The sequence below is a fragment of the Diorhabda sublineata genome, chromosome 10 (genome assembly GCF_026230105.1).
Source record: "Diorhabda sublineata isolate icDioSubl1.1 chromosome 10, icDioSubl1.1, whole genome shotgun sequence".
NCBI classification, from domain to species: Eukaryota; Metazoa; Arthropoda; class Insecta; order Coleoptera; family Chrysomelidae; genus Diorhabda; species Diorhabda sublineata.
In genome coordinates, this window is record NC_079483.1 from 14,027,065 (window position 1) to 14,043,028 (window position 15,964).

Consider the following 15,964-nt stretch of genomic DNA (forward strand, 5'->3'; position numbering starts at 1 on the left):
CATTTATTGATAAAACGACTGTATAAAGTATAATCGTTTTGATGTTCCAGTTCTTCTCATGTTTCCATTTGAAGTATCGTTGAATGTATATTGCTTTGGTTAAAGTTCTAGTAGTGATAATAGATCAAAAGTAATTTTAGAAACAGTTCACGCAACTTCGTAAACATCAAAATTATGAATTTCTTGCTGAAATTTCGAATGGAATCCTGGGAGATTAGGAGCTCAAGTATTCCTGCTGAAACTTATGGAAGTGTATTAATTTCCTTTATAAGGAAATACTATTTTTTTTTTCAAATTTGGTCTAGTCTAAAATATATTGAAGTATTTGCAAAAATGCTAATAAATTTGAAATTAGAGCTTTCTGCTTAATTGGGTATCTCCAAAATATATTCGACAATTATGGTCAAAATGGAACGTCCCTATCCTTGTTTTCAAAAACAGCACAATCGTGAGACCAATGTTCAGGAAAGATGTGCCTTGGTAGCTGATTTCACAGGCCTTCTTCAAAGGAAGGAGTCCCGATAAATTGACGTTCTGGGCATATGCAGGCGATCTCGTTGTTCTGCCTGTGGAGTATGCACTGCAAATACTCCTCTAGGCGATATTATGTTGGACAGCTCGGTAGAGCATTTGCCTTGGTTGTATCGCTAAAACAGAATCAGGTCGACTATTTTTTTTCTATGCTCTAAGTATAAAGTCTTCTGTATTCAGTCGAACATCTTCAAGGTATGATTGGGAGTCCAGGTCCAAATGTACGAGCAATACTCCATAGATGGGCGAATCTTAAACAGACAACAATCGAATTTGCGGAGCTGGTGATCTTTTAATTCCTACATGACCGAATCTTGAGCCTATTTTGTAAAAACATCTTTTTAATTCCAACTAAGGATTGTCCAATAGGTGTAACTGACTTAAGTAGATGGACAGGAGCTGCAACCAAAAGTATTGGAATATGCAAAAAGAAAAACAACGAATTATTACTCTTTGGAGTCCTCGGAAAATACAGAAGTTTTTTTTCATTAATTAATTTCCATTAATCTATATGTTTTAAGAAAATTAGTGTATGATTTTCTAATCGTACGAGCATCTTTGTTACTTCCGAAAACCCCTTTTCCAAAATTACAAGTTAATTATTATTGTGACTCTATTGGTTGGATAAATCATTTTTGGACTGCCATTCCTCATTCTCTTGGACAGCTCTGTCGGGTTCGAGTACACCAACAAATAAGCAGAGTCTTGATGACTCCACAGTTACAAAGTATGTCATCCGCGGCGTTACAAACTCTTGCAGAAACTCCAGTTCTCAAACTATTAGTTCTTCTTTTGGCAATAGCTGGTAAAATAAGCTGATAATCTTTCCAGTTGGACTTGCGCACATATTTGGGCAAATAATTTATACAGTGTTTTACAAGTAACAAATGAGAATTTAATCAGAATGGATCGATTCTTAAACTTGGTCGATCTCCAACATTCGTTTTCGTTTATGTTGACTTCGAGTCTCAAATTTTTCTAAAAATGGATTTAATACTGTCATGTTAGATAATATTTGGTTATTCTGTTTTAATTTATAAACACGGTATATCGATTTGTGAATGATTTATGTGTACAAAACTGAATGTATTTAAATAATTTTCAAATAATCTTTTTATGTGGCTTTATCTTATCGAAACCGGATATTTGCAATATAATCATTTATAACTTTTCATAGTAGTAGTATGTAAACATATTCGCAGTAATAAATGTATTCTTAAATCAAATCTATATATGTCTTATAATAATGTTTGTGGTGAGCTACGACGTACTTTAAACAACCTCCAACTGCCTATTATTAGTTTAGAATTTATAAAAATACGTCGTCACGGCTACACAATGTCTGTTGATACTACCGGCCCTGGAAACTCGATTCTTGAATATTTTATTCGATGAAACGAATAATATTAGAAGAAAAAAATTACATTGAAACAACGTGGTATAATTCATAATTCAAGGGTGACCTTAAATGAAAAATTTATTGATGAGTATTTGGTTAACAATAATATTTTTTCCAATCTTCCATACTACCTTTCAAATTTTTGATGAATATTAAAAATAATTACAAATTCCTTTTTCATTAGTGTTAAAATCTGTATGTTATCAATGAATGAATCTCTGGATAGACGTGTAGATATCAACACATCAAATTTCCATATTTTTTCCTCGAAGGACTGCAAAATACATACTGATTTCCTCCAATAGTATGTGTTTTAGATTTTTATGAACAATGAAACAAAATATTCTATCTACTCATTAACAGTGTTTTTTAACCGTTGAGACAAAGGTTGGGCTTAAAAAGTATTAATAATAATAAACAATTTATTGTTATATCGCATGTTATACCTAGAGGCTGGGCTTGACTACAAAAAAAAACACCAGATATAATGGAACAATAGGAATTTAAAATGTATTCATAGAAAACTTTAAAGTGGATCGTACTACGGTAGACTGACTTTGTTGTCAGCTTCTGCTACGTTTCTGATGTCATCTGTCAAATACGTACATACATAACCTATATATTAGTTTTAATTCTAATAAAATTCATCACCTGGACACGATAGTGTCTCGTGGCACGCTATATACAGGATGTATTAATCTTTATTATACCGAATTTGGAATTGTTTGTATTTTTTAAAAGTTTTTATTAACTTGTACACAGTCATTTACGTTTTTATGAAAATTTTTGGCGCTTTAGCATGCCGCGTTAATGAGCTACTTTCCAAAAAAATTGAAAATAAAGAAGATTACAACGGAGCTCTTAAAGTCAATATACCTCTCAGTAAAAGAAAGACGTGTAAGTCTACGAATTCTACGTAGTTGGTGAAAATATAATTCACTGCGACTATCTTATGCTACATCAAACTATCTATTTTTAACACGCTTATATTAGCTTCACCTGTATTAGGCTTGTGAGTTTGTTTGTTTGTAAATCTGTTTTGTGGTTTATTACTGTTAGTATATCCCATCACTTTAATTGAGTTCTTTAGCCGAGCGGGTTAATGCCTCAACCTCTGGATTCATCGGTCATGGGTTCAAATCCTGTTCACGCTGTAAAAAAAATATTTTCGGTAAACTTTTTTAAAATTTTTTTTTTACATCAAAACAAATCTTAGAATTGTCTGCCCTCTGTTGGAGATTTACTATTGCACCTGCATTAGTATTTATTTATTTAACACCTAAATCTTTTAAGTTTGACGTGCTTTAAACGCGTGTTTTGTTTTTTTTTGTTGTTTTTTAACCATATTTATTAAATTATCAGAATTATAAATGCTCCATACAAAAAGTAGGCTTAAATAAATTTGCTGCCATGGGCAAACAAATTGGTGTTTCTAAAACTGAAAGATTCTGAACTTTATATGGGTCATTCATTTTGTCGATCATTGGCAACAATTTGTATGACCGGGGGTGGTGTCATTGCAGCTATAGAAAATGTAGGCGGTTGAAAATCAACCGCAGTGCAGTTGTCTAAGGTTGCTAGATAACAGAAATAACATGTTACAACGATGAAGAAAGATTGTGACAAAAGTGCTTAGTGATAAATAGCTCGTAAATCGTAAATGTACGATACATGAATAAAAATTTATTTTTCTTCGAGCGTGTAATAATATCTATATTATTTTCACGACACAGATCGTAGAAATAACCTATTCTTTTACTGTTAAAATAATAACGCTCATTATTGTACTGGTAACAAAATAATAAGAGACGATAGCAACGTCTTATTATGGGCGTTGTAACTAAGTAGGCAGGAACTGTCATTTAATTTGATGTTTGTCAGTTTTGAAAAGTGTATTGTAAAAATGTCTCGAGAAGAAGAATTTCAACGTACACCTCCTTGAAGAAAAAATAGTATATGTCACTTGGAGCAGAAGACCCGTTATATGTTTCGCCCAGTTTGCACAGCCTCGACAGTGCAAGAATCTGGACTCAATAATAATGATAATGATGTAATATTTCAAACTTTAAGTAACAAACGTCAAATAAAATGTTTTATGAACAATAGAAAAATGTATAATATTTTAATTTATGTTGCTACGTATTTTTTTCATTGAAAGAGACTGCTTGGAAAGTACATGAGACTTCATTCTGAGCCATTCTGAATTCTAATGTCATGCAAATGATTAAAGGCATTTGAATGTTTTCGCACTTATGTAATGTTAACTGTTCTGTTAGTTAAATGAAATGTTTCATTTCACTCGATTATTATCCATATTTTACGTAAATCTGTATTTCATCATTTGAATCGTAATAGTGCGTATATTCATAGACTATTGACGCTGACTATTGAAAATCGAAACAATGGTATTGAAAACTTATTTGCAGCTCCAGTGATTTCTAAAGTCTAAAGTAGCTAATAAGCTTTTTTGAAACCAAATGTTCTTTTTTCCAATCGTAACTTCGATTATATGGTAACTTCATCAATTTAGCAAGATATAAATTTGTGTAAAATGGTAAATGAAAATAAACACAAATTTTGTCAATCTATTTTTTGTAAGTGGTGCTTTTTTAGCGTCTCTCAGGTATAGTACCAATAACTTAATCCCATGTTGTCTTATGTCTTCCTCTTTTTTATGTTGTTCTATCTTTGCATCCCATTCTCTCTCTACTGGTTTTGACTATTTATTCAATCATATCCATGAGTGACGTAATCACCATATTTTGTTGTATTTGGAGATTTGTTAACCTATCCTTTTATGTAATATCTCTCACAAGCCTTAGATATAGCCGTAAATCAATATTAGTCTATATAATCTCTACGTTTTTATTGTCTGTAGTTGATATTTTTGTTCTAAGATATTTAAATGTACTAGCCGCTTTAATCCTCGGTCTTTCAATTTCCATATTTATTGTTTGTTATTTTAGCGCAAAACTGCATTTTTTGCAATTATTCACATACCGAATTGCTAAAGGATGATGTTCCAGATCTCGAAGATTTTTGAGGTTTTCTGCAACAAGGACCACTTAATCAGCATCTGCTCCCACAGAAATTTTTTCACTGCTTGTAGGTTCTTACATCAACGCATACTTTCTAGTTTTTCCAATCTTTAAATATATTGAAAAGCAATGGACTCATGTTATACTGATATTAGGTTTGTAACCTTAAATCCCCGGAAGGAGAATCTTCCTCAGGAAGTGGTATTCGGCCTCAGTTAAAGTATATAAAAACTGATACTGAGATGGGGTAAACAAATTATATTAAAATGGACGCCACCAGCTTTTTAACGAAGTTAAATGTGAATGAAAAAGTGGAAAATCTGGAAACACCTTGAATGATTTAAATTAAAATAAAAATTAAACAATTTGAAATTATTCCGGACACGATTATCCATATTAATATTTATTGCTAAGAACAAAAAAAAAGTTTCAGCAACAAATAAATTTATTGAAAAAATAATAAATTCGCATTAACTTCATATCCAAAAGAGCACAACGAACAAAATCAGTTATAAATCAAAAACAATTCAGACTTGTCCATATATTAAAGATAAGGCTGGGACTTATCTATGGAAATCCGGGATGGTTGCAGCTCTCAACTGGATTCTCAGATGTTAGAGTTGAGGTTAAGTTTGTTGTCTGGTGGCTTCCAACTTGGCAACTGTAGAACTGCGGGAAAAATATAATGAAGAAAGAAACGGGAACACAGATGGAAATTACTGAAAAAAGAACAAATAGAAAGAACAGATTTGAACACATATATAACCAAATAGGAATCTGTTTTATTCTATTCGTTTTGTTCCCCAAATAAATAGAAAATACGAATTCATATGAAAATTATCGTTCAAAATTTGCTCAAAACAAAAGGAAATACAGAGCACAATAAAAAAAGTAAAGAAAAACTTATCAGCAAGTATATAGAATAAAATCACCACGAATTTATTAAAATTTATTTTTGCTTGAAGTGTCGATAGGTAGAGGAAGAATTTGAATCAATTTCGAGGTTTTATTGAATTTCTCGAATGGAGTGGGAGGTCCATAACAAATAAATTTCTTCAAAAACTCGTTAGTTAGTTAGTTAGAATAAATAAATCCAAAGTGACTATTCTGTCACAATACATGAACAAAAGAATATTCAAAATGTAACAAGCCGAATGGTATGTTACAGGTTTTTATTAATTACATTTTATTTATATGGTATGATGATTGCGTTTCGTTAGTTAACATTTGATTCTCTTCTTACCAAAGTTTCTCATATTTCTGCCCTCGATATCTTTGTCAAAAGCTTTCACCATTCAAATAATGTATTTGAATCTCTGCAAACTGCTCTCCCTTTTGTAAATATAGGTTCACTCACTCACTTTTAATATTTCAGGTGTTATTCTGTCGCATCCTGCAGCTGTTTCATTTTGTGATCACTTCTGAAACTCCTTCTTTCGATATCCTTACTTTGCTTTCATCGTGGTACTATTTATCACTTATTTTATTAATTTCGGTATTGTATTCTTTCTTATCTTCTGTTTCCATTAGTATTTGTTTAAAACACATTTCTTCGTATTTTTACCATTTCTTTAATTTAATTTCTCTATAAAACGAATTCTGGTTTCCTTGTCTCTCTCAAATTTGATTCTATAATATATATTATAAAAAAAGAGTTGTATCATCTATATACTTATAGATCAATGAATTCAAAGTATACTGTAATTATTATATTATATAAACGACATCAACTGTAGGATTGATGTGAAAATCTTCAATTTAGTTGCACTAGATACTATGCAATACAAAATGTTTGTATGTTTTTTTGTATGCTAAAAGTATGGAAATTCAGCAACATTTATTGATTTCAACTATTTTGTTTTCAGCTGGATACTATCAGCCGGCAGGTCCATTGATAACTGTTCCACCTCCACACGGACATAGTCAACCACCACATCCACCTCTGCCACCTCTTACTAAAACTATTCCTCCTCCCCCGGAAACTTCTCCATCATCGTCCACAACTCCTTCTGTTATACCCCACGACGGACCTCCACCGCCACCAAGTTCTGCTGGAGATTCATCCGATAGTGAGGTAAGTATAAATATTAGCAGCGTAGTGTGAATCTCGTTATACAGGGTTTGTCCGGAAAGTAATAGGACTGAGTCGATTTAAAAAAATTTATTGAGCCAATCGTTACAATTCTTCAAAAACTTTCAAAATAGGCTCCTTCTGCGTCGATGCAGCGCCGCCAGCGCGATTTCCAAGCATTGAAGGCGTCACGGAAGGCATTCTCCGGAATAGCCTTGAGAGCCGCGGTGCATGCTGCTTGGATCCTCTCTGTCGTCTCGAAATGCTTGCCTTTCATCGGCCTTTTCAGGCGAGGAAACAAAAAAAAGTCCGGGGGGGCCACATCTGGGCTGTAGGGTGGCTGCGGAAGCGTTGGAATGCCGGCCTTAGTCAGGTAGCTGTTCACAAGAAAGGCGGTGTGAACCGGGGCGTTGTCGTGGTGCAATTTCCAGTCTGCTGCGATGTCTTGTCGGACCCGATTGATCCTTCGTTTGAGTCTCTTGAGCACTTCGACACAGTCGACGGTCTGTGTTCAAAACTTTGCGCACACGAGTCACATTGTCGGTGTTTGTCGAAGTCGAAGGTCTTCCAGCACGGTCTTCATCGGCGACCTCTTCCCGGCCCTCCAAAAAGGCCTGGTGCCACCGAAACACACCACTCCTAGCTAAAGCAATATCTGGGTAAGCCTGCTTGATCATATCAAACGTCTCTGTCGCAGATTTACCGAGTTTCACACAGAATTTAATCGCGTACCTCTGCTCTAACGAACGCTGCATTTTCGGCTTGCGCAACTCACAGAAACACGTCGCGCGAAAATGCCTGTCCTGACACTCCAGGTGCTCGGAGACAACTGACTAGCCGCTCGTTTGTTAGCTAGGAACGCCCTCTACCGAATTCAGTCGGTGCGCGCACGCTCTGAAGTACAATCGCGGCGGAAGAAAATCAGTCCTATTACTTTCCGGAAAAACCCTGTAACTATATTTAATTTTATTGGAGATTAGTTTTGTATTTGTATAGTATTGACATCGATAAACTTTCCTTTATGAAATCAAAGCGTTTCCAAATGAAAAAGCTATCGACATCATTTTTTTTTTATAATTCTTATGCAAATAAATAAAAACTGTTTATAATCTAACTGCAAACGACGCAATTACTTGAACAATATGTCTCTTTTGCCTTATACAAAAAGATTAACGGAGCCACACAGACCGGCAAATAACAATAAACAATATCATGTTTGTTTCCTGTTATTTTCAACTTTTTTTATTCTCATATGACTATCGCAGCGCAGTACGAGCAGCTATTTTAACTTGAGCAGCATCTGACGGCAAGCGAACCTACAAGCAGGGAAAATAATGAATTTTTATCAATGTACGAAAATAGAAAAAAATATAACTACGCATCCCAGTAAAATGATGATGTTTCTTTTCTTATTTACAATTTACAAGCTTTTATTGAGTTTCTCCTGACCAGTTGTTTGTAATCAAATTTTGCAAGTTAAATTTGATCCACTTCCCGGTTTCCGATTGAGCTGAAATTTTGCGTGTATATATAAATCGGATGACAATGCAATATTATTATGACATAAAGCTGATCTGATGATGGAGCTGGAAGGTGGCCATAGGAACTCTGTAATTAAATGACGCAACCCCATCCAGTTTGGGCTCGTTTGATTCGTCTTGACGAGTATCTTGGTTGACGTGAATAAGTAACTCCGATAAATTTGGGAAAAAATGTTATAAATGTGGATTATGTATGATTGATTAGATGGATGACCCAATGCCAAGGCGAGCACGTGCGGAGGGCTGAATGGTATGAGGGTGTATAAAGATTTCATATCGCTAACGTTGCGCCTCAGGCTACCATGGCGAACTCTGTTGTACTCAAACCCTTATCCCTCTACAATGAACTTCTGGGGAGATGGACCGTTTTTGTCCTATACTCGAGGGAATAACATGAACAAACAAGAAACTATTACACAAAGAAAACGAGATTTGGAGAAGGCGAAATTAAAGCGACAGGAGAAGATTGCTAATGAAAGATCTCGAAGTTTTTAATTGTTTGTTAATAAAGGTTAAAAATAAACCAACTCTTGATAAGAAATATAACACTTTATAAGTTCCTTGTAACCTTTAACGATAATTAAGCTTCTTCGTGTACGGCAAAATAGTTCCATATCGTACATAATTATACATTTTTAACACTAAAACTTTACACCTTATTATAGTCCAAATTTTATGAATTGAAGCGTGTTACATTGTGAGAGCAAGAGGAAAAAGAAGGTGCTCAACGTTCTTAATTATACCATCAAAATATAACACGCTTGTATACATAACATTGGGGCTATAATAAAAATATTTAATAATTAAGATGTAAAGTTATAGTGTTGAAACTATAAATTATGTACGATATGGAATTATTTTGTCGCAGACGAAGAAGCTTGTTTTTAAAAAACGATTTTTTTTCTTTAATTTTATTTTTTCTGATCTCAGATCTTATGTCTTGTTATTTATTTATCACTGCCCATTTTAGTGTGAATAGCAGCTTTCTAACCAATACCCAAACTAGAAAGAGTTGTTGCTGCGGAGTAATTGATACCCAGTTAATTCACTAGATGCGTTACAAACATGTTGCTGCTTCGTGACGCGCTGCAAGCTGCATTTTACTATTGCGCGCTGATCGCTGCTGCCTATTTGATATCGACGCATCAACTTATCTTCAGCAAAATGTTAAACCTTAGAGACTAAGTGCTATGACGTTAAATTTGTCCAGGAGCAAACAGCCGACGATACTTAACATAAACACCTGTACCGGGTGGGCAACATATTACACCTTCTCTTACTTTTTTATGAGAAATTAAAAGTCTAAAACTAAATTAACATAAAAGAGAAAACCGCTTGTCGATATCGTTTTTCTGTCTCTGCATATCTTATAAAATGTATAAACGGTATGAATTTTTCTTCAAATGTCTTTAGGCTGGTTCGCCCAAACAGAAATGTAAAATTTATTTTGGATGGAGAGTTTTTACATTGGCCCACCTGCATTAATTTAAACTATTCTCATAATAAACTTATTATTGCCTATAGATAGCGTTATCTTAATGTAAAGTTAATTACTAACAATGAGACCAAATCATTAAATAAACCATTTAACATAATAATAACTTAGATAACTTATTACATAATTAGTGGCACTAGGTCGTTGGTCTGTAAACGTGTGGTGCAGGATTCTAGGTGGCCAATAATTGGGCCAGACAGTTACAAGAAAAAGATATTAAGACTTTTTAAGAAACAAATTGCCATTCCTCTTAGAAGAAATACCCTTACTCATTCGTGACATTTTCTTACAACATGATTGTGGTTCGGCACATTATTTCATATATATTCGGATTGATAGGACGTGGAAGAATATTTATTTGGTCACCATATTTCCAGACCTAGCTTACTTAGATTTTTATTTGTGATTGAAAAAATACGAAAGGCAATACAAAGTACTTCAATAGTAAAAATTGAAACTGCTGTCCTATCCACCCGTCAGCGACTGATTTCATGTATAGAAAATTATGGACAACATTTTACCTGTGGTGCGTCCTTTTGGAAAATTGATATATTCGTTATTTTTTCATTGATTACAGAAACATTACTTATGCATCACATCGATTTTTTCCCAGAAGTTTTGATATAATCCTTTCCTAAAATATTACCATCGGCCGTTCTTAGTTGCCCACCAGGTACAGACTTATGTACGTTTGATAACACTGGTCGACAAAAAAATTTCTCTGTAGTAACATAAGAATGAATAGCATATTGTGATAAAATGGACAAATACTAAAATATGAAAAAAATAATATAACACATAAGGTTTTCAAGTTACATTTATAGAACCATATTCGTTGGTGAAATTTTTTAAACCGTATATATTGACAATATTTCTAGTTTACACCTAATAAACATGCCTCACATCTATTAAACACAAAATCTTTAAAAAAAATCACTTTAAATATCAATTAGCTCTAATTTTTCCTTTTATTTGATAAAATTTGATTATAATCAACTCAGCATATCAATTTTCTACCGGTAAAAGCTTTATTAATTGAACGCCATCTTCTGATAGATCTGATGAAAGCTATGGAACAAAATTATTGAATTAGTTCATTACCATTACCATTGGTCTTTGATAAGTGGGTATGGAAAATTTTGAATTTATCTAATAATTTAAATTTTAGTGCAAATATCCCGTTACACAATATTCTGTTGATACTAGCGGTTGAATTCTGCGGGTATAGAATATTTCTGATTACTTCCACGTTTTCTGTGCTGCGACTATGAGTCCAAAGATTTCGTTACATACACACAAGGGAATCGAATAAAAGTGCCTTAAAAATGTATAAATTGCAAAGTGTAAGGGTGCAGACCATTCAAGAAATATGATGTGATGTCTGATATTTAATAAAATATGAAATTCAACTGTGAGTTTACAATCTACTAGGGAGTTTTCTATGAGAAGAATTTTCGAAAAGTAGTATTATATGAGCAACAAAATCATCGAATTTACGGCTTAGGGATACATTTTTTGTCAAATGAAATTATGAATGCATTGAAATAATCCCGGAAATGCATTGAAACGTTACTTCCTTTTTACATTATATGTAAGTGAATAGACGACATTAATTATTGGTAACTGATTACGATTCATTTATATTTTCATTCTTAGACTTTATTACCTTTCAAATTGAGTATTGATAATTCATGTACACTATAATTAATTTCAAAATTGATAGAAAATATTTGAAAGGTGACATTTAATCAAAAATATTTTTTGAGCGCCGATGATGTAAGAGTATAAGAAATATTTTGTACAATAAATTTATTCTGTGCTTAGGCTGAAACTATTTTTGCTTTTGGTTCAATTCAAATGTGTAAGAATAAATCCCGGTGCTTCGTTTCAAACACCAGAGAGTGGGGAATCATATAATGTTAATATAAGGACCAAATTAGTTATATATATAGTTAAATAACACTCATTTTTTTCCTAACCTTTGTCAAAAAGGTCGTCTTTTCTTCTTATTCTTCCTCTTCGACATAAACATACAAAATTGTCAAAAATCTGTTATTGATAGCTAAAAATAATCTCACTTTTATATGCTGTGCACAATGGACTATACAGCTTGTCTCAGAAAATACATATGATTACAATCACTTTTCCTTTCAGGAACAAAATTTGGATATTTAGTTAATTTTTCGATCTCTTAGACCTCTTTTATATCGTTTTGTTATCTTTCTCTTTCAATCAATATTTCGTTTTAAACCATATATGTAATATTGACGTTTCGACCCACTTCAGTCCTTATAAAAATCAAGATAATTTATCAACAAAAACAAAAATTTATATATAAAAACAAGAAAATAGTTTTTTGTTATACAAGAAGCAGTCTTTCAATCATGGGGACATAGTAATAAAACAAAATGGTTCATAATAGTTGTTAAGTGCAAAATACAGACAGAAGCGATAAATGTAAATTTCACATATTCCGAGTAGCTGAATGGAAAATGGATAAAAGAAATCCATGCAGAAGTGCAACGAGGAGAAAAAAGTTAAATATCTATACTGTACCATGTCATCTCAGATTAATGTATGTTTTACTCTAAAATTAATATATTTATTTCATAAATAAAACATTTATATTTAAAAAATGTGATAAATATAATTGAATAAACAAATTAACGATTGGTTGCCAATTTATTAAATTTTTTTGCACTCTTGCAGTTTTCTGAATCCGCTACGATTGTGAACGCAAATTTATTCAACAAACCGGTAGCTGTTCATCTGTAATATTGACAAATATTATATACTTGGACGTGAAATTCAAAAATTATAAAATCTTTTACCTATCTATAGAACTGTGTCTTGAGTTTGAATAACTATATCCATAGTTAGCTAAAAATTAATAAGATATAAAAATTGGGAGTTGTAACTAACTCAGTTACGATTGACAATTTAATTTTTATATTTTATTTTAGATAATCATCTTGACAATCAACAATTTTAGCAATTTTTATTATTGCCGTTGTTTGTATCACCTTTTTATCACTTTTTTAACTTGAAAAACACGTTCACAGTTATTTGTTTTCTCACTTTTCATAAGAATCTTACTTATATCATACTATTGTCGCTCACCCTTCCCGTCTTTCAAAAGACTCTCTAACAATTTCCAAGGCTGGGGAAAATACCCATAGGAAACCGGTTCAAGTAATAATAATTTACTTAAAAGTTACAACTCACTCATAAATGTGTTTGAATAGTGTTAAGTATGACGAATCCAACGGTACCTTTCTTTCTATGTGCATAGTTAATTATTTGATTACAAATTAAATCATAGCTGCGGCGATATATGAATATATATATTTATTTGGTAAGGAATTAATCTTTCTAATGGTGTCGAACAAAAAGTTCCAGTTATTTTACAATTTTACAATTACTACCGATGTTGTTAGACTGGCCGTTATTCATATACATACACGAGAGATATCTGCTTATACTATATAAGTGTATGTATAGCAATAGTTGGAGCTTACAGTTTTTATTATACTAGCGGTTTGCGAGCGGCTGTGGAGCGAAGCGGGCGCGCAACGAATGCGTCGCGAACACGCAGCGTGAACGTCGCGGACGCTTGGCAGAAATGCAACGTTTTCGTCGCGTATTTTAAGCGCACATTCGTGTCTTGTTACGGATTGAAGTGAGGCGGGTTGGTGTTTCTACGAGACGTCCGTAACGAATTCGTTGCGCGTGCACGGCGTGATCGTTGCGCGCTCGCTCCGCTTTGAAAACGCTCGCAATCCGCTAGTATGATAAGACCCTGTTGCGAAAAAATCAAATCAATTTATCAACTTTTATGCATTATTTTAGTTCATAGTTGATTAATTTATTATTTTTAAGCATAAATAATAAGTTGATTTGAAATCTGTTCTAAGTGATGTATCCAAAAACTGAGTAGGAATTAACAGAAAATTGTTTTTAAATTTTTTAGATTTAGAAGGATAAGGGAAACGTCCATTTATCGATAATGATAAACTTAAGGATTAAGGATTAAAATTATTGTTGACATCCGATACCTATCACTTGTACAAATATAAAAATGATACAATTTCGATTTATTCATAACATAGTTTCATTCGAAAGTGATATAATTGCGCTTTTCTTACCTTTATAATATTTTATATAACGCTTTGTTCTCAAAATACGCTTCTATTTATATTTCAGCGATAAGTTCCTCATGTAATTGATGATACTTTTTCCCTTGCAACATTCTTGGGTCTGAAAATAGCCATTAGTTGCTGTGGGTCTGATATAAAGAATAGCGAAAGAAGTTCGTAATTGAATTCACTGTATTTGACCATCGTTTTTATCACCTTGAAAATGTTTTTTTCCAAATAATCGATTAACAATACCGTGTATAACTCAAAAAAAATCATAAACTTGCCAGCCGATTCATTGCTTGCGGCACTCAGATGACTGTCGTTTAACTTTAGGTGGGTACTCATATATCGAAGAAACTTTTCTTTTTCTTCACCTTTCTCTATGAGGAAACGCGGCAACCAGTTCAAATGTGCTACCATATGATATCTTTCCTATCATTCTCAATTCCACCTCAGAACTTTTCTCATGTCTTGCGCCTCTTTTAGACGTTCTGATCATTTAACATTATCGGTGCATAAGGCTAAGTTTAAACTCCACGCACCAGTCAATGCTACAATTTTTTGGAAAAGAAAAAAATAAGACAAGCAACGATATTGTTTCCGATTATAAATCAATATTTCATGAATAAACCAATTTATTTTTTTTTCTATCGCTTAAAATACCCAGATATTGTTCACTTTTAACAAAGAAATTATTGGAGGGAATAAACTCACAATTTTATGGCATTCATTTTAAAAATGATACTTAAAGAGAAAAGTAAACAATGTAAATTTTTGACGACCTTAATCCGTTAGACCGCGGACTTACTGATCGAAAACATAACTTACAAAGTAGATAGATACATTTTAAAATCAATTCTAGTCTTAAATAGATTAATTCTATTTACAGCACATTGAGATTCATTTAATCACAGTTAGGTTGTTGGGAGGATTCTCAATTTATTTTGAAACGGCAGAGACTGTGCTGGTGTTTATTTTTAGAATCGATTGTGACAAGTTAGCAGACTTATTGAATTTAACTAATACCACATGAGATAACATTTTTAATAATAATAATAATAATTGAAACTATATTGGAATGAAAGTCATTTCAGGTTGATTTTATGAGAAAAATCTGTCTCGAGCCGTATTTTTGCCGGTTATCACTCATAAAGAAGCAGCCTCTAGATCATCTTTTACCATGCGTTATAAAAACGCCAAATTTTGATTTCTAAGAGCGTAGAGTGAAGATTTATATCTGTACGAATTTCTCTTTCAAAATATGACTCGACATTGACAATTTTCGTAATTATATCAAACAATAGATCATCTACATCATTATTATCAAAATAAGAATAATATCAAAATAGAAATCTGATTTAAGAAGAAAAATTAAATTTAACTAGTTTTTACATCACAAAAATATGTAGCAGCCAATTAAATTTTTTGTATTTGTATTAAAATTCACAAAATACAGCTATAAATTTAACTTGATTGATTTAGTTCTTTTTTATCATTTATAGCTTTTTCGTTCTTATGAATGTAAACCATTTCTAAAAATTCTCTTTTTTTTGTATTAGATTCCGTTTTCAGTTTTCAAACTGTAGTTTTATTTACTTTTTTTATATCAATGACCTTTCAGTCTATTTTCTAAATACTGAGATGTCTGCCCTATGTAGACATCGTCACAATCATTACAAGGTATTTGATATTACTTTTTCTTTGGGTGTTTCAGATTTTAGCTTAGTGAAATATTTGGTATTATGTCCTT

The 15,964-nt window shown here is 32.6% G+C and overlaps 1 protein-coding gene across 2 annotated transcripts in view; it reads left to right on the forward strand.

Annotated features, from left to right (window-relative positions):
- LOC130449310 (uncharacterized) overlaps positions 1-15,964 on the forward strand; it is a 207,252-nt gene that overhangs the window by 109,505 nt on the left and 81,783 nt on the right. For both annotated transcript variants that reach the window (XM_056787043.1, XM_056787045.1), the window contains exon 5: positions 6,834-7,042. In XM_056787043.1, coding sequence (XP_056643021.1) covers positions 6,834-7,042 — 209 coding nt within the window. The remainder of the gene's footprint in view (positions 1-6,833; positions 7,043-15,964) is intronic.